Raw genomic sequence first — 24761 nt, 5'->3', positions numbered from 1 at the left:
ACGGGATGTCTTCCGGGACCCGAGGGCAGACCCTGAGGTCCTCATTCCTTCAGTCTTGCCTCCCATCGAGCCATGAAATGAAAGTGGCTCCTCCGGTCCTCAGGGGCTCTGAATGGCCACTGCCCACTGCCCCTGGGGAGTCAGCTCATGCTCCCCCTGCCACCGTCCACCAGTGCAGGGAAGAAAGCCTAAGCCTGGTTTCGATCACTGCCTCTGCCTCTTCCTTCCTAAACCAGGCTCTCTGAACCCCAGTTAAAGCCATGAAGCAGGGAACACGCCCCAACCCGTAAGGAACAAAGTCAGTGTTAGGGGCCTAGTGCCCAGGGTCGGGCCTGAAACATCCATTTTAATAAATGAATGCTAATTACCCTGGTCTACATACCTTCCGCATCTAGACACCCCATCCCTCACTAGCTCCAGACACGACCTGCTCAGCGCTGGGGCTGTTCAATGGTCCTGATCCCAGGGGCTCTCGCCACCGCTAATTACGGCTCCCGGGCAGGGTGCGTGACCCTCTGGACTCTGGCTCCTTCACTTACAAGGCAGGGCGTCGTCATCTCGTGGGGTTAATGGGAAAATTAAAGTTGATGCCATGCGTGAAAACGCTGCCTGAATCCATCTGACCATTACAATTATAGTGGGTGTGATAAAAGTGATAATCATGAGTCCTAATGATAATAACAAGCCCAGACTTGTTTGGAGCATTTCACAGTACACGAAGGGCTTGCTGCACCCCACTCCCCTGGGAATGCGGGGCTCCCTCCATTAAGTAAATGGAGAGACTGAGGCCAGTCTGGGCCGAGTTGCCCGGCACCAAGGCCCCATCCTCCTGCTCCAAGAACCCCCATGCTCCTGAGCCTGCAGCCACAGCACCCCAGGAACAGAGGGAACCCACCAGAGACTCAAAAAAGCCCACTGAAGCCCCTCTCAGCCCCTACTCTCAAACCTGGACCAGCACTAGAAGAAGCCCCCCAGCCTGTGTTCCCAAGAACACCCCATTTCTAAAAGCGATTGGTGGAACTGAGCTCCACCTACCCTGACAAGGGGCTTCCCAGGCGGTGCTAGTGGTAAAGAACCTGCCTGCCGATGCAGGATACATGAGAGATATGGGTTCGATCCCTGGGTTGGGAGGATCCTCTGGAGGAGGGCATGGCAACCCACTCCAGTATTCTTGCCTAGAGAATCCCCATGGACAGAGGAGCCTGGTGGGCTACGGTCCATAGGGTCACAAAGAGCTGTATACGACTGAAGCGACTCAGCACACACACACATACCCAGACAACCGCTCCCTGCACCCCTGCTCCCCAGGGTCATCCCTCAGACCCCTCTCAGGACCCCTTAACTATAGGAGCCATGTGAGAAGACCCCTCCCTGCAGCTCTGGGGAAACTGAGGGTCAGGAGAAGAGCACGCTGAAAGTCAACGAGGGCCCGGGGCTGGCAGCTGGTTCGGGCGTCCTCCCATGCCCGCTTTCCTTGAAAGGCAAGAGCAGTCCCGGGGAGCAGCTGGTTGGCCCTGCCGATCAGGGCAGCCCAAAGAAGGAGGCCACTGGCCGCCTGACCCCTCTCCCAGCCCCGCCCGCAGGCGGCACTCTCCCCATCCCCTGGTTATTCTGGGCAGAGTGAGCCAGCTGCCCCCTGCAGCCGCCTGTTAAGTGGAGGGCAGGCAGGCACTCAGCGGAGGGAACACGGCTGGGTCAGGGGCACTGCCCATCCCCTGGATGGCTGTGGGGGGAAGCAAGGGGCTGTGCAGACCCTCTCCAGGAGGACCCCTGCCCCGCCCGGGCTGGAGGTGAAGGAGGAGCCCGGGGGACAGTACTCGCTGTCTTGAGTCACATGTCCCCTTTCTAGACACTAGTGTCCCCAGAGATGTCCAAGGCCCAGTGGGGCCTGACAGCCTGGCCCCTTTGTCCAGGCCCCAGGGGAGGGAAAAGGAGGATGGAGACTCGCTGTTAAGGGTCAGTGAGAGGGGTCTCCCATCTGGAAGGACCAAGGGGGTCTTGGACACACATCAGGGGGTTGAGTGCTCAGGAAGGGGGGACCCCTGACTTGAACTCTGCTCGGCCAGCAGTCCCTGAAAGTCCCAGAGCCCCAGGGCCCCAGCCCAGCTCTTCATGGGACCCTCCGGGAATGCCCCTCAGAACTCCCAGCACCTTCCTCCTCCTCCTCTGCTCCTGACCAGCCAGCTGAATTCAGAGAGGGAGCATGCCACTGGTCCATATCAGAGGAACCAAGAAGGCCCCCCAGCCTCAGTCTGCACACCCTGACCTTGGCATTAATCTAACAGAATAACAAACAACAGCCTGTGGCCCTCCCAGTGCCCCTGTGTGCCCACCCACATCTGGATGCTCCCCTCCGTCCATGCCACCAGCAGGACCGGGGCAGCAGAAGGGGCATGTGAAGACACTAAGACCACCGAGGCCCCAAGACTCGCGGTTGTATCCATCATGGTCGAGTCCACGTGGCTCTGAGCACCCCTTGGAGGCCACACAGGGCGGGGTCTTCGCCTGATGGCAGGTGCCCTGAGAGCCAGGGGAGCTCCAGGTGTGGCTGCCAGCACCTGGGAGGCTGGCAAGGTGCCCTCACCTCGTCCCTGATTCCTCCACGCCCGCCCCCTGCCCCAGGCTCAAACCCTGCCCCTAAACATCCTCTCCTCTCTTCCAAGCTCTATTTTTAAAATCAGATTTCCTTTACTGCACAAGTGAGCTGACAGTGAGCGGGGGGTGGGGAAGGTATTCGCTGAGGGATTGGCCCCCCGCCCCTCCTCCACACCCAACCCTTCATAGACACACGTTGGCAGCCCTGACCCAAAGGGCCACTTGCTCAGAAGCGAGCAAGGAGCTGACCTGACCGAGAAGGCTCCGGGCGCCGAAGGTGGTGAGGCTGGACTGTCTGTCTATGAGTGTCGGGAGGGGAAAGAGAATCCAACGCGAAGACCCCAAACCAGCTGCACTAAACCAGATGCACATCCTGGATTTTGGAGGGTATTTTTTTTTTTTTTTTTTTTTGGGTAAGGTTAAGAATTTCCAAGTCAGTAGATATTGCTCAAAGAAATTTTTGTGAGCCTTGAGACTTCAACATGATCCTAGCTGCGTTTATAGGACTGGGAATAATACTTCTTTAGAGCCCAGAGCAGAGGCAGGGGCAGCCTCTTGGGCTGTGTGGAGCTGTGGCAGGCAGGCCCATGGAGGACAGGGGTCAGAAGGAAGCCCGCACTGGTTTCTAAAGCAGTACGCGGCAGGACCCGGGCCCCGACGATGCCCAAAGTCCTGGCAGAGGGACAGACAGCTGAGCCCAGTGGAGCCTCAGGAGAGCTCTCCCCGGGGATTCAGGGAGACCCCTGGCCCTGCCCCGAGATCCCAGGCTCACCTCCGGCACAGCACTGAACACGAGGGTGCATGGTCCTCTTCTTTTATTGGTGATGTTCTGCAAGGCAAGGCTGCCTCCATTTCTTCATGCTAGAGTCAGGGTCTAGCATAATGCCTGGCCCAAAAGAAAGAGTCAGGACATTCTATATGAATTAATGAATCATAGGTATGGAGACAAGTTCAAAAAAAAAAAGGAATCTGTGACAATAAAATCAAGGTGCATTTGGGGGGACAAGAAGTAACAAACCCCAGTCTTTCAGGAGGGAAGTGTGAAAGGCATACGGAACTGAAGCTAGACAATAAAAAATTTTGATTTCATGCAAATTTAGGCTTTCTACTCTAAGTAATAAAGAGCCATGTAAAGATTTTTCAACATAACAAACACTGATCCAATTTTCATTCCATGCTCAGGCAATTGGATTTTATGTTATGGACATGAAATGTTAAGGATTTTAAACTGAGGATATCATGATTAAATGGAGGTGCCACGCTAAGATGCAGAGACATTTTGTTAGTGATGGTTAAAAAGATTTTAAGCGGGGGCTGGGGTCGGTTTCATGAATAGATACGGAGTTTGGAGGGAAGTAATCTGGACTTTAGTACTGAGAAGTGACACAATCAAACTTTTATAATTACACTAAGGAGTTTGGATTCTTGCCCAAGGGTGAAGAAATACAATGGGGAAATTTTTTGCTTGTGGGAGGTAAGTACGGAGAAAAACATATATTTTAAGGCTTTGGATTTCATAAATGGACGATGATGAAACATTGGGAAGTTGTTGACAGAAAAGTAAAAGCCACACATTTAAGGATCACGCCGAAACATCCTTTATTAGTTGAGGGGGTGCTAAAGTCTGACTTTCAGAGCATACCAAGGAAATTGGATTGATGTTGCCAGCAAAGTTGAAAGACTCTGATCAGAGTAGTTCCATGACCAACACTGGGAATACGCAAAGAAATGTGGAATTTACTTTGAGGCTCTGACACAATGAGATTTTTGCAAGTGCCTAGGAATTTTATTTCAGCCAATAAAAAGTTCTAAGAGGGATGTGCCGAGTTTCGTTGTATCTGATAAAGAGTTTGCAGTGAAATTACCAAATAAAATTCACATTTTATGCTAAGATTTTGAATTTTTATTCCCTAATTCCACAATCAAGAGACACTGTAAGATTCTTAAGGTAAGGTGACAAGATCAAAGTTTACTGACTGTGCTGCAAAGTGTGAATTTTATTTTAAGGAATGACAAGATCGAATTTTTATATCATGCTAATAAGCATGGATTTATGCCAATAAAGGATTTCAAGGAGTGACAGGGTAAGATGTGTGGGGTTTTCTAATAGACCGATCCAATGATAAATTATATGGTAAAATGCTGCATTTTATGAGTAGTTGGGATTTTATGTTACAGGCTATGAAAAAACCTTGAAGAGTTTAAAATTGGAGAGTTACACGATCAAATGTACACATTTCAGGAGAGCTACAAGAGCAGATTTTTATGACAAAGATAATATGTTCAGATTTTTATAACATGCCAAGTAGATGTGATTTTATGTGTGAATTGAATGAATTGAAGGCATTGAAGTATCTCATTCGAAAGAGGGATATGATCTCATTTTTGAACCTCGTGTAGAGGCGTCTGGATTTTAGCCAATAAAGGATTTTAAAGAGTGACTGACTAGAGTTTAGTCTCCAGGGGAATTAGCTGGTAAAACATATTTTAGGCTAAGGTGTCTGGATTTGATGAAGCAGATAATGAGGGCGCATCGATGGTTCAGGGGCGGCACCCCTTGGCAAAAGTGCACCCAGTCTATGCTTTATGCAGGCGAACTGAGCACTTATGGCAAGTAATATAGAGGCGGGGCAGGAGATACAGAGGCTGTAGGATTGAATTTACATAGCATGCTAAGAAGTTTGGACTCTATTCTGAGGAACAGGATCAGTTTTTTGTGTCGGGCTAAGGAATGTGGATGTTGGCCATTAAGAGATTCTCAGAGAGTGATATGGCAAAACGTCTCTGTTTCATAAACAAAGGCTGCATAGAAATTGTACAGTAAAATATGTCTTTTATGCTAAGGGGTTTAGGTCCTATATGCTAAGGACTTTAGTAACTAGAGATATTATAAGACTTTAAACAAAAGTTACAAAACCAAAATCATATTTCTTACAAGTGTGGCCTTTAATGAAATGGTCAGACTTTAATATCATGTCTAATTACTGGTTTGGAATTAAGCCAATAATTCAAAGTTTAAGAAGTGACCTAGTGAGATTTGGGGTTTTATATCCATCAGTTTGCAGATAAATTCATAACAAAATTTTTTATTTTATCCTAAGTGATTAGAACTTCATGCTATAGACAATGAAAAGAAACTTTTGTAAGCTTTAAATAGAGAAGTTATGGATAACTTTTATGCATCTTGCTAAAAGTTTAAATTCTATGTTAAGGCATATTTGTAATATCAGGTAATATCTGAAAGATAGTAATATCAGGTTTTAACAACATGCGAAGGATATCAGATTTTAGGTTGAAACTGGGAAAGTTAAAGGATTTAATCAGGTGCCTCAAATTTATAAATATATTAAGAGTAGACTTTATATTAAGAAGGGGATAATCTAGTTTTTAAATCATGTGCTAAGATGCTCAGTTTTTAGCTAATTAATGGTTTTAAGAGACACACTGAGATTCTGTATTTTAAATTGTAACCAATTTAACATTTTTTTTATTTTAAAATTCAAATTTAAACAGTTTATTTTAGTCAATAAAGCACCTTAAGGATTTTAAAAGACATACTGAGATTTTATATTATAATTTTAATCAATTTAAAATTTTAGCCAATAAATGGTTTTAAGGGTTGTAGTTGACATTTAGGGATTTTACATTCAAAATTTTTAATTTAGCCCATTTAAATTTTTAAATTTTAAATATTAGCCAGTACAGTGTTTTAATAGTTTTTAGAGACATACTGAGATTCTGTATTATAAGTTTTAGCCAATTTAACATTTTTAATTTTAAAATATAAAGCCAATTTAATGTTTTGATTTTTAAATTCAAATTTTAGCCAGTTTGAATTCTTAATATTAAATGTTAGCCAATAAAATACTTGAGACAACTGAGACTTTATATTTTCAATTTTAGCCACTTCAAAATTTTTAATTTTAAAATTCATATTTTAGCCAATTTAAATTCTTAAATTTTAAATTTTAGCAAATAAAGCATTCCAAGGGTTGTAAGATACATAATGAGATCTTATATTGTAAATTTTAGCCAATTTAAATTTTTAAATTTTAGCCAATAAAGGGTTTCAAGGGTTGTAAGAGACATACTGAGATTTTCTATTTTAAATTTTAACCAATTTAAAATGTTTAATTTTTAAATTCAAATCTTAAGCAATTTAAATTTTTTCTTTTAAATTTTAGACAATAAAGCATTTTAATGGTTGTAAGATACATAATGAGATTTTATGTCTAAATTCTAGCCAATTTAAATTTTTAAATTTTAACCAATAAAAGGTTTTAAGAGCTGTTAAGAGACATGCTGAGGTTTTTATTTCTAATACATGAGTTGGCAGATGAATTAATTTGTCAACTTTTGTATTTTAATTAGAGACTTGGAGTTTTACAATAACAATATATAGTTTACAAGACTTTTATGAAGAGGAAATGAGTTAATCTATGTGACATGCTATATACATAATCTTATTATAATGGATATGAGGATGGTGATGACAATTTTACCTAAAAAAATGTCGTCTCTACTTTGAATGAAAACATGATCAGCATTTTCTATTATTCTAAGACCTTAAATTGCAGCCAGAAAACGATTCTGATGAGTTTATGTGTCAGGAATTTTTATGCTAACAGGTTTGCATTTAATATCGTATACTTCGAATAAACAGAGACGGCTTTAATCAGAGGGACTGCAGAACCAAATTTAAGCGTCATGCTAACAAGAATGCATTTAATTTTGAGAAGCAGCACATCATGTTGGAAAGGCTGGATTTTAGCCAATGAGGAGTTTTTTGCTAGGGAATGCATTTTTTTTTTTAATAGATTGGCCCGGAGGCTAAAAAGAAAACTGAGAAGCAACAAAAAGTGTTAAATGCCTCAAGAACGATAACTGTAGAGCTAATTAATTGGATAGCCAGAACTCAATTTGCCCTGCTCCAGCAGAAAAGCACGTTAACAATCCCAATCAAAACATCTCTGTCAATTCAGCCTTGACCCACTAAAGATTTTCCAAAATCAATTCTTCAGTCACTCAGATGTCAAGGTTATCTCATGCCCTCCCCACACCCCCACGCCTTACTGAATATCCCAACTCTACTACACCCCAATGCTGGGGGGAAACCAGCCCAGGACAGGGAAGTGCGTCCATTGGGGCAAAGAGATCGGAGGGTCTGTAAAGATTTTTGCACGAGTAGAACTGAGGCCAGATGTTTGAAGTTCCTGAACCCCCGCAGACAAGGAGGGCTAGTCTTGGGAGAGTGCAGATTTTAGGAGAGGTGGGCACATGATTGGTAGGTCTCCCCCAACAACTCAGAGCTGGGGAAAGAACTCAGCCCTGGAAGTCGGTGAAAGAGAAAAAAAATCAGCAAAAATTCCGAGTCAGAATTAAGTCACAAATGACACGTCTCTGGCAGACAGTAGGTATTTTCTAAACGTTTCTGGGGGAGGTGGGGCGGGAATAGAAAAGCCAGAATCCAGATCATGGCTTCCACCTGTCCCCAGTCTCTCCTTTGAATCTAGGAGAAGAAATAAGAGCTATTTGGGGCAGCTGACCAGCTGAAGGGATTGCAGCCAAGTGCCCATTTTCTGCTCGTGCCCTGAACTTGCTAACCAGTAGGCATCTCTCCTGGAGATTCCCACCTCAGCCCCAAGGGGGCCCAGCCTGCCAGGGGTGGCTTTGGATGGCACTGAGATGTGACCTCTGTGACCTTCTGGTGATCAAAGAAGGGCAGGGAAGTTGACCAGGCCTGTGTGCCAGGCTTGAGATGAAGCATCCAGTGCATCCTGCCAGGTGCCTGCCTGCCACAGGGCCGCTCTGGGCACAGCACGCCACAGAATTTATGAACTGTGAATTTCTCACAGCCGTGGGGGAAGCAGGCAGGCCAGACAGGCAGAATACACCTCGGAGATCAGGTGCAAAGGTCAGGGGGGTGAGGATCTTTTCTCTCCACAGGATGCCCTAAGTTAGACCCAGGGAGGTTCCCCCCAGCTTCAGACTAGGTGGGCATCTGACTTGTCCTAGAGACCCTGACCCCATGAGACCCTAAAACACTGCCTTTCTTCCCCCAACTCCCGCCTCTCCCCCTTCAGGTTCTGATCTCTGACGTCCCAGTCGCTGACCAGACGCGTCACGACCTTACCAGTCTTCAGAGAACACTCCTTTCCATCCGACGAAATGATGGAACCCTCTGAAGACTCATTTGAGACGATGATGGAGCGTAAGAATCCATCATCAAAACAAATGGAGTCCTCCGAGGGCTCATCCAACACCACCGTGGAGACACCACCAGGCGGCAGAGTGGAGGCGGCGGGGCTGGCCAGCGGCCTGGCCCAGGAAATGGGAGAGCAGTCCATTGACCTCCGCCAAGACATGGAGGAGCCATCCAGTGGCCCACATAGGGAAATAAAGGATCCACCCAATGACCTACTCCAAGACTTGGAGGAGTCATGCGAGGGTTCTCATCTGGAAGAGGGGGGTCCATTCGGTGGGGCACCTGGTGAAATGGAAGAAGAAGAGGACAACCCATGGGAGTCCCAGGAAGACCAAGACTACTACACTGACCTGGCTGAATCAGAAGAAGACGAGAGTCCCGAAGAGCCAGATAGCTCAACGGTGGAGGTCATGGGCATGGTGAGGTCCATCATCTCTCTGTATTTCCGGATGCAAGACCTCAGAGAGCAGCAGCGAGTGGCGGAAGAGATCCTGATGAACGCGATCAACAAAGGCCAACTGCCGAACCCGAAGCAATTCTCAGGCGATCGCAGAGAATACCATGAGTTCATCGTGCTCTGCCAGCTGATCTTACAGAGCTACCCAAGAGTGTTCTGCAATGACCGCCTGCGAGTGGGGTACATCATCAGTCACCTCTCGGGCATGGCTATGGAATGGGCCGGTGACCTGCTGGAGAGAGAAAGCTCCGTGATTGACGACTTCCCGGCCTTCCTGGAAGCCATGAACGACACGTTTGAGTACCGCCAGGCCCTGCGGGTAGCAGAAGATGCCATGTTCAACCTCAGGCAGGGGGACCGCGCCGCCATCGAATACATCAACGAGTTCCAGAGCCTGGTACCCACCTTGGGCTGGCCGGACGAAGTCCTCCAGGCCCACCTGTGCCAGGGGCTCAAGGAAGACATCAGGCAGTATCTGTTCCGCATCCCACAGCCGAATTCGCTGGAAAACCTGATCACGCTGGTCCTGCAGATAGAGGACAAGCTGGCTGAGAGAAGGGCGATACTCAGGCTTCTCCCGGAGTCCCGCCCACGGCACCTGACCTGGCTCGACTCACCTGTTCCCGAGAGGTGGACCGTGAGCACCTGGCTGCCCAACGAGTTCCACCCTGGCATCAAACGCAACCACCTTTTCCTGCTGCTCCTGGTGAGGGTGAACCCCTACCACAGCGTGGCGGTCCAGGCCCTGGTCGACTCAGGAGCGACCAGCAACTACATGGATGAAGGGTTCGCCCAAGAGCACTACGTGGAGCTCTACCAGAAGCCCTACGCAGAGTCGGTCCAGACCGCGGACGGCTCGCTGGTCGGCAACGAACCCGTCTGGCTCTACACCGAACCCCTGGTGTGTTTGCACCAGAACCACCAGGAGTCCCTGGAATTCGACATCGTTGCTTCATCCAAATTCTCCGTGGTCCTAGGCATCAAGTGGCTCCAGCTCCACGCCCCCGAAATCGACTGGGTCAAAGGCCGCTGCACCTTCCACTCTCCCTACTGCCTGAAGAACTGCTTCCGCCCGCCCCCACCATGCATAGCTCTGGAACACCATGCCGTAAGCCTGCTGCCCGGATTGCCACACCAATACTCCGACCTGGCCGACGTGTTTAACCCGAAGGAAGCAGATGAGGAGACTTCCGACCAGCCAAGCTCAGACGGATCCGATGATCTTTCTGAATCAGAGCCCTCTGAGCTTCAGCAGGCTGGAGACAGTGATCAAAGCGAGGAGACCTTTTACGACTGCGCCTCCACCGCGCCGTGGGAACCTGTGGGTGCCGGGACGCAAGAAAAAGCCAAGCAGGAGGAATTCTGGGACCCGAAGGACATGCTGACCAGCAGGCATGACTACGTACAGATGATTCCAGAACTGTTCGACCAGTTACACGGAGCTACATGGTTCACCAAGCTGGAGCTGCGTGGGACCATCGTGGAGGAAAGCATGAGCATACACCAGACAGAAGATGTATGGAAAGTGGCATTTGGTTTGGAGCTCCAAGACATGGCGAGCTACCAGCCCTTCCTGATCTGTGCAGACCCGATCATCCCCCAGGGCGTGATCCACTTCATCCTAAAGGACATGATCGGCCTCTTTGTCGTCTCCTACGGGCAGGACGTCCTGGTCTACTCCATGAGCCAGGAGGAGCACTACCACCATGTGCGCCAGGTCCTCGTGCGCTTCCGCTACCACTACGTCTACTGCTCCCTGCAGAGGAGCCAGTTCCACCGGCACACTGCCGAGTTCCTGGGCTTTGTCGTGACCCCCAAGGGGGTGAAGCTCAACAAGAGCATCGTCAGCACGATCACGGGGTACCCCACCCCGGGCTCGAGGAAGTCCCTGCGAAACCTCATGGAGTTCGCCTTCCCCTACCGGCACTTCGTGGAGCGGTTCGCCGACATCACAGAGCCCCTGGTGCGGCAGCTCCAGGCCGACCTGCCTTTCTACTGGGGGGACGAGGAGCAGGAGGCCTTCGTGGGCCTGAAGCGGGCGTTCCGCAAGGCGCCCCTCCTCTACCACCCCAAGCCCCAGAACCAGTTCTACTTGCAGACGGGCGTCACCAAGACGTCCCTGCACGCCAGCCTGATCCAAATGGACAAGCGGACGGGCAAGAAAGTCTGCTGCGCTTTCTACTCTCGCAACATCTCCCCGATGGAGGTGGAGGCCTCGCCGGCGGAGATGAAGATCCTTCCAATCCGGGCTGCCTTCATGGTGTGGTGCCGCTACCTGGAGAACACCGAGGAGCCCATCATGATCCTTCTCAACAAGGAGGATCTAGCCTCTCTGAACAATGACAGGCTCACCGTACTTCTCCCCGGCCACTGGGTCTTCTTCTTCACCCACTTCAACTTCGACGTCATGGAGATGCCGAGCTCGGAGGATGACCAGCCCCTGCCCCGCCGGCAGAGACTCGGCGAGAGGGCCCAGCAGCGCCGTGTCGCCACCACCACCAGGCCAACGATGCTTGTCACCATGCCGGCCCCCACTGGGGATCAGTCCCCAGAATCAGAGGACGAAGAGGAGAGTGAAGGTGCCCTTCACCCAGACGAGCCCAACGGGCAGAACCTCCAGCAGGGGTACCTGGCGCTGATACCCGTGGACCAGATATTCAACAGCTTCCTAGCCCACTTCAGCATGGCCCAGATCAGGGCAGTCCTGCTGCACTTCTACCGAAGCCTCCTGTTCTGGAAGAACCTCCTGGCCATGGCCGCGCTCCTCGTGATGCTGCGGTTCAGGAGGCGCCTGGCCCTGCTGCCCGCGCCTGCCGCGGACCCAGCCCGGCCGCCTCAACGGCGCTCTCTTCGCCTCTTCCTGGACGCGTCCCTCCTCACCAGCAGCGGCATCGCCACCGCTGTCACCCAGCTGTTCACCCAGATGCCACCTCTCGTGGGCACTAATGCCCTCCCGGCCGAGGAGCTGGCTGAGCTGTTCCTGGGCCCCGGGCCCTGGCAGCTCAACGCCCTGCGGGGCTTGCAGATGACGCCCAGGTTCTGGCAGATGCTGTGCCAGTTCTTCGGCATCAGGGGGCGTGCCCTCGAGGGCACCCAGACCCACCCGAGTCCACACCAGTCCCTGGCACCGCACGTCGAGGGTGATGAATATGTCGTCTTGCGAGAAGCCCTGCAAGACGACCTGCAACGTTTCCGTCAGTGTGGCCTGCATGACGGCCTGCAAGACACCTCGCAGGACGCGCAGGATGACGTGTGGGCCCTCAGGCCCCGCCAGCACCTGCCCACTGAGGCCGAGGTCCTGGCCCGCCTGACCTACATCCGCAGCACCCAAGGGGGCTCCGTCGTGATCCACCGGGAGCTGACGGCCAGAGACCTGATCGACTTCCTGGCAAGTGTCTACACCCAGGCTCTGCCCACCCTGGTCGAGGCAAGCCCACCCAGAGAAGGAGCCACGCTGGAGGAACTGCCCAGCGACGCCGATGAGGATGCTGGCCTCGACTGAGCGCACCTCCTCCCTGCCACCCCGCCGCCCTACAGAACCTCCCTCCAGCACCTCCCCGTGCCTCAGCCTGCTTCGCTCAGATCCCTGCACCCACTTCCTGCCCCTCGTGACGCAAGGGGAACCACCTGAGAAGGGCACGCAACCAACTCATCAACCAGCAACAGTTTCCGTATCAACAGACCAACAACCGGACTGTTCCACCACCAGAGACCCAGAGCCAGCTCAGGGCTACACAATTCCGTCTTAATTCAACAGGTGCCAGGTCTGCAACTGGGCGTGAGATCAACGAGAAGAGGGCAGTGATGAGCAGGAAATGACCCCATGACCCAAGGCCAGGTGAAAACTCAGCACAGCGGAGGCAGCCAAGCAAGCAAGTGCCAGGGACCCACCACCCCCTGTAGTGGCGATGGCCGCCTTGGGCCACCATGGGACACTGACCTTGGGTGCTCCACTGGCTTCTTCTACGTCCACAGCGGTGCTCCTGCTACCCTAGGCCCCAACCCCCTCCACCCTACGTCTTGTGGTGTGTGCTGTGGTGCCTCCCCCACCCCCGCCTCCCTGCAAAGCAGCGCCCGCCCACCAGTGCCCCCCCAGTCTGGTCCAGCTCCCTCAACACTGACTGTCTGACCCTGACCTCCGGCTCTCACCTGGATGGTGCTGCTCCACAGAGGGTCCCGATGTACCAGTACTTACCAGACTCGCATCCTCAGGAGTCCCCCACGACTCCTGGGACACTGATGGTGTGACGTCACCCGGTGCGGCTCCCTCCTGCGCCCCCCAACACTGACAGCACAGGGGCCTGGAGGCCCACGACAAGCGGAGGGGCTCCGAGGGAGACTGAGAGACTGAGACAGCCAGCGGACTGTGCCAAGTAGCTAAGAGGGCTCCCACCAGACCACCGCTCTCTGCCACGGGGAGGAGACCCCGCCCCCAGCCCTGCCCCTTCACCGCTTCCCACCCGCCAAAATAAAGCAGAATAAAAGATTATCTGACTTTGTGGTTTGTTCCCAAGGTGCAGGATGGGGCGCAGGCAGGGAAGGGGGAGGAGGGGAAGCACGTGGAGTGGGGCAGGGGCGGGGAAGACAGGCCCACCCGGCGCCTGGCACTCTGTCTGGGGGAGGCGGATGTGGGGAGGGACTCTGGGAGCTGCCTCTTCCCGAGGGTCTGGATTAGGGACCCCAGAAACTCAAGTCCCAAATTTTCCCACGAGAGAAACGAGGGGTGGGGGTGGGGGAGGCTGGGCTCTCCCCCCGTCAACTCAAAAGGTCTGCAAACCAAGGAGCCTCGGCTTCAAGCAACTCTCCCACTATCACCTCTGGCCAGAAGGTCAAGGTCACATTGCCCTAAAGATGGCAGAAAGGCTGTTCTGAGGGTGCACTGCCCTGGGAAATGGGGAGGGGGTCCCAGCTGAATGGGCACAGCAGGGAAGGGGCACTCAGGCCCTCAAGGCCCACTTACCCTTAGCCTGGCCCATGCTGACCCAGAGCCCCTCTGCCTGGCCGCAGGGCCCACCCTTGGACCTCCCAGAGCACAACTGCCCCCCTCCACACTGAGACCACTCCTGGTGGGGGACACAGAGCCTCCACTTGGGGAGGGGTCCAACACAGAGCACGTCATGTGCCCCAAGGCTGCCCTCTCAGCTCAGCTCTACCCCTGATGGCGGCACCATGAGACCACCAAGCAGATCTCAGGTTCAACGCCAGGGGCTCCGCTCTACCTCTGGGCTTCCCCCGCCCCTGGGCCCCTGCTGACTGGCCGCAGCCCTCTCCCAGCCTCGGTCTCCTCGTCTGTCACTCGGGCCCATCGGAGCTGCTGTCGCCACGGAAGTCACACTCTAGTTCCTGTCCTCCACTGCACCCCGGGTGCTTATGCAGAATAAACTCAGGAAACCAAGGCCCAAAGAGGGCAGGTGACCCGAGGGTGGCTGAGAAGGGGTCAAGAACAGAGCCAGGACTGGTGGCCTCTGCCCTCTCCCCCCGGGCCCTCCACCCCCATCACGCCCTGCACACGTACTGTCACAGGACCCAGGAGCAACCCCATAAACAGCCCCCACCACCACAGCCCCAGGAGCCCAGGCCACCCCATTCCTGTCCACTTCCTGATAGCAGCCCCAAGAAGCCAGCCCAGGGTTCTCCTCGGGGGCAAGTCCCAGGGCTCAAGGTCAGGGGCTCATCTCCAGGAACCCCAAGTCCCCCTAAGTGGCCCTGCCCCTAATGTGCTGGCTGGCCCTGGTTAGTAGCCATCTGGTCTTCAGGCCTGTTCTCCCATCACCAAATGTACGGCAAGTGGGGTAAGAAGAGGGGAAGGGGGCCTCAGGTGCAACAAGACACAACTTCCAAGGGTCTCTGGTTCCTAAAATCCCCCGTTCCCGGGCGACGTGCTTCTGGGGTCTCCCGAATCCCCTGGCGAGGGGCAGGGCCTGGGGGCACAGGGGGGAAGCCATGCCCAGTCCCCGCCCGCCCCCCCCCGGCTCACCTGTGCAGGGGGAGGGGCAACAGGACGACCTCTCGGCCAAGGTCAAATTCATCACTGAACAACCTAGCCATGCCCAGATGCAGGGGCCCAGATGCCCACCAAGGTGCACCCGCTTACCCAGGTGCCAGCCCCAGTGGGAACACCAGCACCATCATGCCAGCACAGCAGACATAACCTAGACACAGTGGACAGTGGGTCCTGGCCTCAGTGGGTCCCCCTCCCCAACCCAGCCAGAAGGGGCTTTAAACCCATTTTCAGAAAAGAGAGGCCACTCTCAGGCCAAGAGGACCAACTACTGACAAGGCAAAAAATACCTGGGTGATAATTCCCCACCTCCCTAGAAAAAAGAGTTTAAACAACACAATACAAACCTGTTTGTCTCCTGAAAGAAAAAAGAAAGAAAGCTGATACTGACTGACATACTGGGTGACGACCGCATGGCATTGCAACAAACGTGGACAGTCGAGAAGAGACCACCTACACAACCACCTGTGCCCAGGTGCCCCTCCCCTGCCAAGACCACTGGCATCCAGCGAGCTCGGACAGCGTCTCGAGACCCAGGGGGCCCCGCGTCCCACCCGAGTGAGGCTGCCAGCCTCTCCACCACCTCCCTGCCCCTCCCAGGCCACCCCACCCCACCCAGGCCCAAGAGCTACCAGGCCGTACACAGGGGCCTGTTTCTGGAACAAGCAACAGCATACACTCAGCAAGCAGAGGATGGCTACTCACCACTCAGGTCCAGACTCACCGTTCCTCCTGCTGGCGGCCACAGGTTGGGTTAGGGGCCCCCAACACAGGCCCCCATGTTAGGGGGTGTGATAGGAGCTTCAAGACCCCTCCCTGCCCACCGGGGCGGCACCCGAAGTGAGCAAGAGGCTGGCAACGCACAGGGCCCCAGCCCCAGTGCACCCGCGTCAAGGAGTGGGGGGAAGGTCTCTCCTCAGGCAACGTCAAGGTCTTTCGTGGTGGGACCTCCATCTTTCATGTGTCATATCATGTTCCAACACCTACGCCTGACAAACACACTCACAACACACTCCCACCACCCTGGCAGGCCCCGCTGTCACTCAAGTGGTCCCCTGGCCCGGAAGGCCTTCCTGACCTCCACAGGGACCTCCTGATACGGAGAGGGAGGGGAAGGGGCGAAGGCCTCGGAGGAGAGGGGCTGGCCCTCCGGTCCCGGCTGGGCCTCCGCACTGCAAGCGAGGCTGCCCCCACCCAGCGCCCCAGCGCCCCACGCGTGTTCCAGGCCCCCTGCTCCGTGGGCGGATGACTCCGGTCACACAGGGGCTCGGCGCACCACCTCCCACTGCGCACAGGACCCGAGCAAGCAGGGGACCCCCACGTCAGCAGCCAGGGCCCAGGGGACACCAGTCCAGTGTCCTCAGGCACCCAGCCCAGACGAGAAGGACGGGGCACCTGCCAGTCGCTTCCGGCCAAGGCCCCCGGTGGACCCAGAACTTAGGAATCCCGGGGGAGCTGGGGCGTCTCCAGACGGGGTTTGAGGGAGAGTAAGCAGCCGCCTGTGAGGGGCCTCGGCCTACTGGTCATGAAAGAGTCCTGGGCAGAGGCCAAGACCCCTCAAGGAGACCCTCCTCCAGGGGCAGCCCTGCCCTGGCCAGGCCCTGCGCCCCCAGTCCTGGAAGCAAAGGGCACCACGGTCTCTCTGACGTCCACCTGTCTGTCCCGGGGCTGGTCCTTGGAGAGCGCGCCTTCCAGGGAACCCAGCCGTGGCCCCATCAGCGGGAGAAGCCCCAGGGCCGGCCCCATCCCCACCTCTCGGCCTGTCTGCTCCTGGCCACCAAGTCCGACGGTGGGCCCCTGGAACCCACCCCTCAGGAGTGTCCCACCGCGGACCTAACCTGCCCCCTCCGAGGAGGGGGCCCTCAGAGACGGCCCAGCCTGGGGCGGGAAGAGGCTGGCAGGGGTCAACAAGCTTGAGTACATGGCCCTGTGTGGCCAGGGCCCCACAGGAGTGCCCAGGGTCTGCACGTGCATGAAGGGGACGAAGAAAGGCATCGTGCTGAAGCTGGCGACTGTGCATCAATGCCTGCATGAAGTTGTTCTCACCCAGTCAGCGTTACACACAAGTAGTGGGCCTCAAATGACATGACCGGGAAGGGGCTCCAGGTGACACGTATTGGGGGGACGGGGTGCTCCACAGGATACATGAGAGGGAGAGGGGCTCAAGAGGACACAGGAGAGATAAGAGGCTTCTCAGTGTAACACAGGATGGGGGACTCAATGTGACACATAGGTGGGGTGGGGGTGTATGTGAACAGAGTGGGCACAGGGCTCAGTGTCACACCCAGGAAGAGGAGGGGCTCAGAGGGACCCAGGAGTAGAGCAAGGACTCTATGTGGCATGGGGGGCTCAGTGTGACATGAGTGGGGATGGGGTGTCACAGGACACATAAGTGGGGGGACTCAGTGTGACCCAGGAAAGTGTGACCCAGGACCCAGGAAGAGATGCTCAGTATAACGCGAGGGTGGGGAAGGGACTCAGTCACACACGGGGGGAGGGGGAGCCAGGTGTGACGTTGTGGGGCAAGGGTCTCATGGGGATCATGTGTGTGTCACAACACACAGGTGAAGAGGCTCTGGGTGGAGCTGGAGAAGGAAGGGACTCAATGACATGAGAAGGGGAGTACACATGTAAAACGTGAAAGGGGCAGGGGTTCAGCGGGACACATGAAAGGGGGAGGGGCTCAGAGGGACACATGAAAGAGGAGGGACTCAGAGGGACACATAAAAGGGGAGGGGCTCAGCAGGATACACGAAAGGGGAGGGGCTCAGCAGGATACATGAAAGGGGAGGGGCTCAGTGGGACACAAGAAAGGGGAGGGGCTCAGAGGGATACATGAAAGGAGAGGGGCTCAGCAGGATACATGAAAGGGGAAGGGTTCAGCGGGACACATGAAAGGGGAGGGGCTCAACTGGACACAGTAAAGGGGAGGGGCTCAGTGGGATACATGAAAGGGGAGGGGCTCAGCGGGATACATGAAAGGGGAGGGGCTCAGAGGGACACATGAAAGGGGAGGGGCTCAGAGGGACACATGAAAGGGGAGGGGCAAAGAGGGATACATGAAAGGGGAGGGGCTCAGCAGGATACATGAATGGGGAGGGGCTCAGTGGGACACATGAAAGGGGGAGGGGCTCAGCGGGAAACATGAAAGGGGAGGGGATCAGAGGGATACAAGAAAGGTGGAGGGGCTCAGTGAGACACATGAAAGGGGAGGGGCTCAGAGGGATACATGAAAGGGGAGGGGCTCAGTGAGACACATGAATGGGGAGGGGCTAAGAGGGACACAGGAAAGGGGAGGGAATCAGAGGGATACTTGAAAGGGGGAGGGGCTAAGAGGGACACAGGAAAGGGGAGGGGCTCAGTGGGACAAAGGAGAGGGGAGGGAATCAGAGGGATACATGAAAGGCGAGGGGCTCAGAGGGATACTTGAAAGGGGGAGGGGCTCAGAGGGTTACATGAAAGGGGAGGGGCTCAGTGAGACACATGAATGAGGAGGCACTAAGAGGGACACAGGAAAGGGGAGGGGCTCAGCGGGACAAAGGAAAGGGGAGGGAATCAGAGGGACACATGAAAGGGGAGGGGCTCAGAGGGATACTTGAAAGGGGGAGGGACTCAGGGGACACATGAAAGGGGGAGGGGTTCAGAGGGATACATGAAAGGGGAGGGGCTCAGCGGGATACATGAAAGGGGAGGGGCTCAGAGGGATACATGAAAGGGGAGGGGCTCAGTGAGACACATGAATGGGGAGGGGCTCAGAGGGACACAGGAAAGGGGAGGGGCTCAGAGGGATACATGACAGGGGAGGGGCTCAGAGGGATACATGAAAGGGGAGGGGCTCAGTGAGACACATGAATGGGGAGGGGCTCAGAGGGACACAGGAAAGGGGAGGGGCTCAGAGGGATACATGACAGGGGAGGGGCTCAGAGGATACATGAAAGGGGAGGGGCTCAGAGGGGATACATGAAAGGGGAGGGGCTCAGAGGGGATACATGAAAGGGGAGGGGCTCAGAGGGATACATGAAAGGGGAGGGGCTCAGAGGGATACATGAAAGGGGAGGGGCTCAGTGAGACACATGAATGGGGAGGGGCTCAGCGGGATACATGAAAGGGGAGGGGCTCAGAGGGATACATGAAAGGGGGAGGGGCTCAGAGGAACACAGTAAAGGGGAGGAGCTCAGCGGGACACAGGAAAGGGGAGGGGCTCAGAGGGATACATGAAACGGGAGGGGCTCAGAGGAACACAGGAAAGGGGAGGGGCTCAGAGGGATACATCAAAGGGGAGGGGCTCAGAGGGATACATGAAAGGGGAGGGGCTCAGAGGGACACATGAAAGGGGAGGGAATCAGACGGATACATGAAAGGGGAGGGGCTCAGAGGAACACAGTAAAGGGGAGGGGCTCAGAGGGATACATGAAAGGGGAGGGGCTCAGAGGGATACATGAAAGGGGGAGGGGCTCAGAGGGATACATGAAAGGGGAGGGGCACAGAGGGATACAGGAGGGGCTCAGTGAGACACATGAATGGGGAGGGGCTCAGTGGGATACATGACAGGGGAGGGGCTCAGAGGGATACATGAAAGGGGAGGGGCTCAGAGGAACACAGTAAAGGGGAGGGGCTCAGAGGGATACATGAAAGGGGAGGGGCTCAGAGGGATACATGAAAGGGGGAGGGGCTCAGAGGGATACATGAAAGGGGAGGGGCACAGAGGGATACAGGAGGGGCTCAGTGAGACACATGAATGGGGAGGGGCTCAGTGGGATACATGACAGGGGAGGGGCTCAGAGGGATACATGAAAGGGGAGGGGCTCAGAGGGATACATGAAAGGGGAGGGGCTCAGAGGGATACATGAAAGGGGAGGGGCTCAGCGGGATACATGAAAGGGGAGGGGCTCAGAGGGATACAGGAGGGGCTCAGTGAGACACATGAATGGGGAGGGGCTCAGTGGGATACATGAAAGGGGAGGGGCTCAGAGGGATACATGAAAGGGGGAGGGGCTCAGAGGAACACAGTAAAGGGGAGGAGCTCAGCGGGACACAGGAAAGGGGAGGGGCTCAGAGGGATACATGAAAGGGGAGGGGCTAAGAGGGATACATGAAAGGGGAGGGGCTCAGAGGAACACAGGAAAGGGGAGGGGCTCAGAGGGATACATCAAAGGGGAGGGGCTCAGAGGGATACATGACAGGGGAGGGGCTCAGAGGCATACATGAAAGGGGGAGGGTCTCAGTGGGATACATGAAAGGGGGAGGGTCTCAGAGAGACACATGAAAGGGGGAGGGGTGCAACAGGACACATGAAAGGAGGAGGGGCTCAGAGGGATACATGTTAAAGGGAGGAGCTCAGTGGACACATTAAGGGGGCGGGGGTCAGAGGGACACCTGAAAGGAGGGAGGGGCTCAGAGGGACACATGAAAGGGGGAGGGCTCAGAGGGATACATGAAAAGGGGAGGGGCTCAACAGGACACATGAAAGGAGGAGGGGCTCAGCGGGATACATGAAAGGGGGAGGGGTGCAGCAGGATACATGAAAGTGGAGCTAAGAGGGACACATGAAAGGGGGAGGGGCTCAGCAGGATACATGAAAGGGGGAGGGCTCAGTGGGATACATGAAAAGGGGAAGGCTCAGAGGGACACATTAAAGGGGGAGGGCTCAGTGGACACATGGAAAAGTAAGGGGCTCGGTTTTATCCAGGAACAGGGGAAGAGTTCAGTAGGACACAGGTAAGAGCCCTAGGGAACACACGGAAGGAAGAGGATCTAGTGGGACTTAAGAACATGTGAGCAACTCAGTGGTGCTCATGGACACAGGACAGGGCAAGGTGTTAGTGAGTAACGTGAAAGGGGGAGGAGCTCAGTGGGACACAGGACAGGGCGAGAGGCTCCTCGGGACACATGCCGAGGGAGCGGTTTAGTCGGACCCATGTATGCTGCAGGGCTTGCATCTAATGTACGGCTGGGGGAGGGCCTGCCGTGACACACGGGTCGGGACGCTCTGTGTGACACGTGGTGGAAGAGACCGCTCCTGACACACGAGTGCAGATGAGACCAGGTGAGTCACAGGTGGGAGGAAAGCTCCACGTGACACCTGAGTAAGGGACCCGGTGTCACGCACAAGTAAGAGAGGGTGACCGTGGCTCAGTCGTGAAGGAGAGACTCAGTGTGACAGTGAGTGGGGAGGTGCAGACGGCCATGTGTGGAGGAAGAGCACCATGCGACCAGGAAGAAGGGGAGGGGCTCGGTGGACCCATGGATGGGTCATGGGGCTCAGGGTGACACGTGAAACAGGCGCAGTGTGACCCAAACACATTCAGATACTTAACGTGGTACAGACGTGGGGAAGGAGCTCTGAGCGACATGAGCGGCAGGAGGGAATCCACACGACACATAACTGGGGGGTGCTAGTGTGACCAGGGTGGAGGAGAGGCTCAGTGTGACCCATGAGCAGGGGGTCTTGGGTGACATACGGGTAAAGAGGGGCTCCGTGTGACTCACGAGCCAGGAAGGGACTGGCGTGACAACGTGCGGACGAGGGGCTTGGCGTGACACAAAAGTGCATGTGTGACCCTGGTGGGGAGGGATTCCAGTGATGCATAGATACAGGAGAGAGGTTAGTGTGACAGAGAAGCGGGGAGAGCTTGGCCTGACACGAGGGTAAAGAGTACCTCCAGGTGACGCCGGAAAGTGCATGGAGGACAGCCAAGTGCGGGCGGAGCTCAGTGTGACGCGTACACGGGGGGAGGGAAGGTGTGACACATGAGTAGACAGTCCCCAGTGACATATGGCTGGGGAGTGGGCTCACGACCACACACAGGGGCAGAGGAGCTCTGTGTGTGGCTCAAGATGGGAGAGGGCCAGTGGGAGACCACAGTGAGAAGGCTCCGTGAAACATGCGGGTGGAACAGGGACAGAAAGTGACCGATAGGTCAGGGAGGGGCTCTGCATTATAACTGAGAGAAGAATGGACTCAACTGCAACATGTGAGCAGGACTCAGGGTAACACACGAGAGAAGGAGGACTCCACGGGACACATGAGCAGAGAAGAGGCTCAGGGTGACTCCTGAGTTCAGGAGGGACTCTGTGTGACTCCTGAGTGGAGAGGGGAGCTATGGGACACAAGATGAGAAGAAGGGGCCCCTGTGACACCTGCGTGGAGGAGGGTCTCTGTGTGAAAGGAAGAGAGGATCGGTATGACACTTGAGTGGAGGAGGGTCTAAATGTGACACCTGAAGGAAGAAGGGGATACTTGCGTGGAGGAGGGACTCTATATGACATCCAAGTGGAGCGCGGTCTCTGTGACTCTGATCAGAGGAGGGGTTCTTAGTGATACCTGAGTGGAGGAAGGTTCTATGGTTCACCTGAGTGGAGGAGGGGCTTGTGTGACACCTGAGTGGAGGAGGGTTCTATGTGACACCTGAGTGGAAGAGGGACTCTATGTGACACCTGAGTGGAGGAGGGGCTTGTGTGACACTTATGTGGAGGAGGGGTTATATATGACACCTAAGTGGAGGACAGGTTCTACGTGACACCTGAGTGGAGGCTGGGTTCTACATGATACCTAAGTGGGTGAGGGGCTCTATGTGACATCTATGTGATCTGTGTGACACCTGAGTGGAGGAGGGACTCTATATGACACCTGAGTGGAGGACAGGTTCTATGTAATACCTGAGTGGAGCACGGGTTCTATGTGACACCTGAGTGGAGGAGGGGCTTGTGTGACACCTGAGTGGAGGAGGGACTCTATATGACACCTGAGTGGAGCACGGGTTCTATGTGACACCTGAGTGGAGGAGGGACTCTATGTGACATATATGTGATCTGTGTGACAGCTTTGTGGAGGAGGGGCTCTGTGTGACCCCTAAGTAGAGAAAAAGGTCTTTACTCTCAGTGGGGTGGTGTATAGCTGTGGTATGAACCTCAGAATGCTTTTCAGCCTCAATCATCCCATGAAGAGCAGCCACACCCAGGGAGATGATGGACATCCTCATGGGGACTCCCTTCCTTGTGCCTCCTCATCCCTATAGACTCTCAATCAAGACTGCACATCCCACACTAATTCTGATTCAGTTTCAAACTCTAATAGGTAATGTGACAATCCTGAAAGTTAAAGAAGTCCCTCACCAAAGGGAGAATCCCAAACCTAAACCATGTGATGACCCTCAAGGTCCCCTAAAGCTGAGTCCACTCCAATCCTTAGAGAAGGCCTTGAAGACTTTCACCACTGCACCCCACAAACTGGCCCCCCATTACCAGAAAGTCTACAAGGTCTTCATGGACACTAAAGGGTTCCTGTTTCTAACTCTCCAAAACCTGGAAACTTCCTAGTTGGATATTTGACCATCACCACTTGACCAAGCAAAGACATTCAAGTCAATAGATCAAACCATCCTTGCCACCATGATTCAAAACAAATATGGTGTAATGGTCTAAACTACAAAGAGATTGCTCAGAATTTTACAATGGAATAAATTTTTCTCTATGAGAAATTCACTTCCTTTTCCACTATTCAACAAGGAAGTGTAACCCTCCTTCACAGACTGGGTGGCTCTGTGACTCTCCCTCCTCTGAGGTGGTCCATCTCCGCCTTGAAACCACTCCAAGGCTGAGAAGTCTGTCCTCCCCACCCACTTCCCTTCTCTCATGTCATTCATTCATTAATTCCTTTCAACTTTGGTGGAAAGAGCACAAAATTCAGTCCTTAACCCTCCCTCTGAGTCCTTTATGACACTCGGGAAACCATTTGAGCATCAGTTTTACCATCTGAAAAGGGAAAGATGTGAACCGACATCAAAGGATCTGGGCAGGAATGGGTGATCCCCAACAAAGGGGACAATGGAGAGGCTGACCCAGGGAATGGGGCACACAGTACAAGGAGCTAAGGCTGCCAGAGGGACCAGACCTGTGCCAGGGCCCTGGGAGCAATGACCCCCATGAGCAGGCTGGGAGGGTCTGGGGTCCTGGTGCCATTCTGAGATGCCAGCTACCAGTGGGGAAGAAAGTGGGCACAGGTGGGCTCTCCTTGCAGAACCCACTCAACAGGACCTGGGCTGAGCCTCCGCGCACCCACACAGTCAGACCCACACACCCAAGCCGCCCTGCACACCCAAGCCGCCCTGGCCCAGGCTCTCTGCCATCCACCGGCTCTCCTGCGTCTGCCCGAGGCGTGCACTCCCACGGTCCATGTCCATTTACTTGCTGCCTGGCACAGGGCCTGGCACACAGTAGACCTTCACCGAATGTGCAAACGAATGAATGAAAGCCTACCATGTACAAGGCCCTGGGGGCCAGAGGGAGCCCCGAAGCGAGGATGATGGAGTGAGGCAGATGATGGATGGGTGATGGCCAGGTCCACAGTGAGATGAGATGCTGTGCTCAGGATGAGGCCAGGTGGAGGTGATGAGAGCCCGAGGTGACCGGCCCACGGGGAAGGATGGGCCAGGACCCAGGACTTGCGGCGTACAGTGAAGCAGTGCTGGGTGAGGGGAGCCAGGACAAGGGCACCCGTGGGG

The 24761-nt window shown here is 54.3% G+C and overlaps 1 protein-coding gene, 2 long non-coding RNA genes and 7 other non-coding genes across 10 annotated transcripts in view; 1 reads left to right on the top strand and 9 right to left on the bottom strand.

The window, feature by feature from the left end:
• The window catches only part of MEG8 (proline-rich receptor-like protein kinase PERK10), a 125523-nt gene extending 116287 nt beyond the window's left edge, over nucleotides 1-9236 (bottom strand). The window contains exons 1-2 of the long non-coding RNA NR_146189.2: nucleotides 9151-9236; nucleotides 3368-3481 (exon numbers count right to left, since the gene is read on the bottom strand). This is a non-coding gene — a long non-coding RNA (proline-rich receptor-like protein kinase PERK10). The remainder of the gene's footprint in view (nucleotides 1-3367; nucleotides 3482-9150) is intronic.
• On the bottom strand, nucleotides 8764-8855 carry MIR136 (microRNA mir-136). Its single transcript, NR_030865.1, has one exon. It is a non-coding gene; the product is annotated as a microRNA mir-136 (primary transcript).
• Nucleotides 8764-12759, top strand: RTL1 (retrotransposon Gag like 1). Its single transcript, NM_001195020.1, is given in 1 exon segment — nucleotides 8764-12759. A coding segment is annotated over 1 exon segment (3996 nt).
• MIR432 (microRNA mir-432) lies at nucleotides 8950-9039 on the bottom strand. The gene has a single exon (NR_031067.1). It is a non-coding gene; the product is annotated as a microRNA mir-432 (primary transcript).
• MIR127 (microRNA mir-127) lies at nucleotides 10435-10529 on the bottom strand. The gene has a single exon (NR_031365.1). It is a non-coding gene; the product is annotated as a microRNA mir-127 (primary transcript).
• Nucleotides 11504-11627, bottom strand: MIR433 (microRNA mir-433). Its single transcript, NR_031061.1, has one exon. It is a non-coding gene; the product is annotated as a microRNA mir-433 (primary transcript).
• On the bottom strand, nucleotides 11686-12603 carry PEG11AS (PEG11 antisense RNA). The gene has a single exon (NR_003053.3). It is a non-coding gene; the product is annotated as a PEG11 antisense RNA (long non-coding RNA).
• MIR431 (microRNA mir-431) lies at nucleotides 12390-12503 on the bottom strand. Its single transcript, NR_031063.1, has one exon. It is a non-coding gene; the product is annotated as a microRNA mir-431 (primary transcript).
• Nucleotides 12760-16752: 3993 nt separating the features above from the next.
• MIR665 (microRNA mir-665) lies at nucleotides 16753-16824 on the bottom strand. The gene has a single exon (NR_030993.1). It is a non-coding gene; the product is annotated as a microRNA mir-665 (primary transcript).
• A 7627-nt stretch (nucleotides 16825-24451) lies between these two features.
• MIR493 (microRNA mir-493) lies at nucleotides 24452-24540 on the bottom strand. The gene has a single exon (NR_031330.1). It is a non-coding gene; the product is annotated as a microRNA mir-493 (primary transcript).
• Between the last annotated feature and the right edge of the window lie 221 nt (nucleotides 24541-24761).

The sequence above is a fragment of the Bos taurus genome, chromosome 21 (genome assembly GCF_002263795.3).
Source record: "Bos taurus isolate L1 Dominette 01449 registration number 42190680 breed Hereford chromosome 21, ARS-UCD2.0, whole genome shotgun sequence".
Taxonomy (NCBI): Eukaryota; Metazoa; Chordata; class Mammalia; order Artiodactyla; family Bovidae; genus Bos; species Bos taurus.
This window is presented reverse-complemented; position numbering and strand designations above follow the sequence as displayed.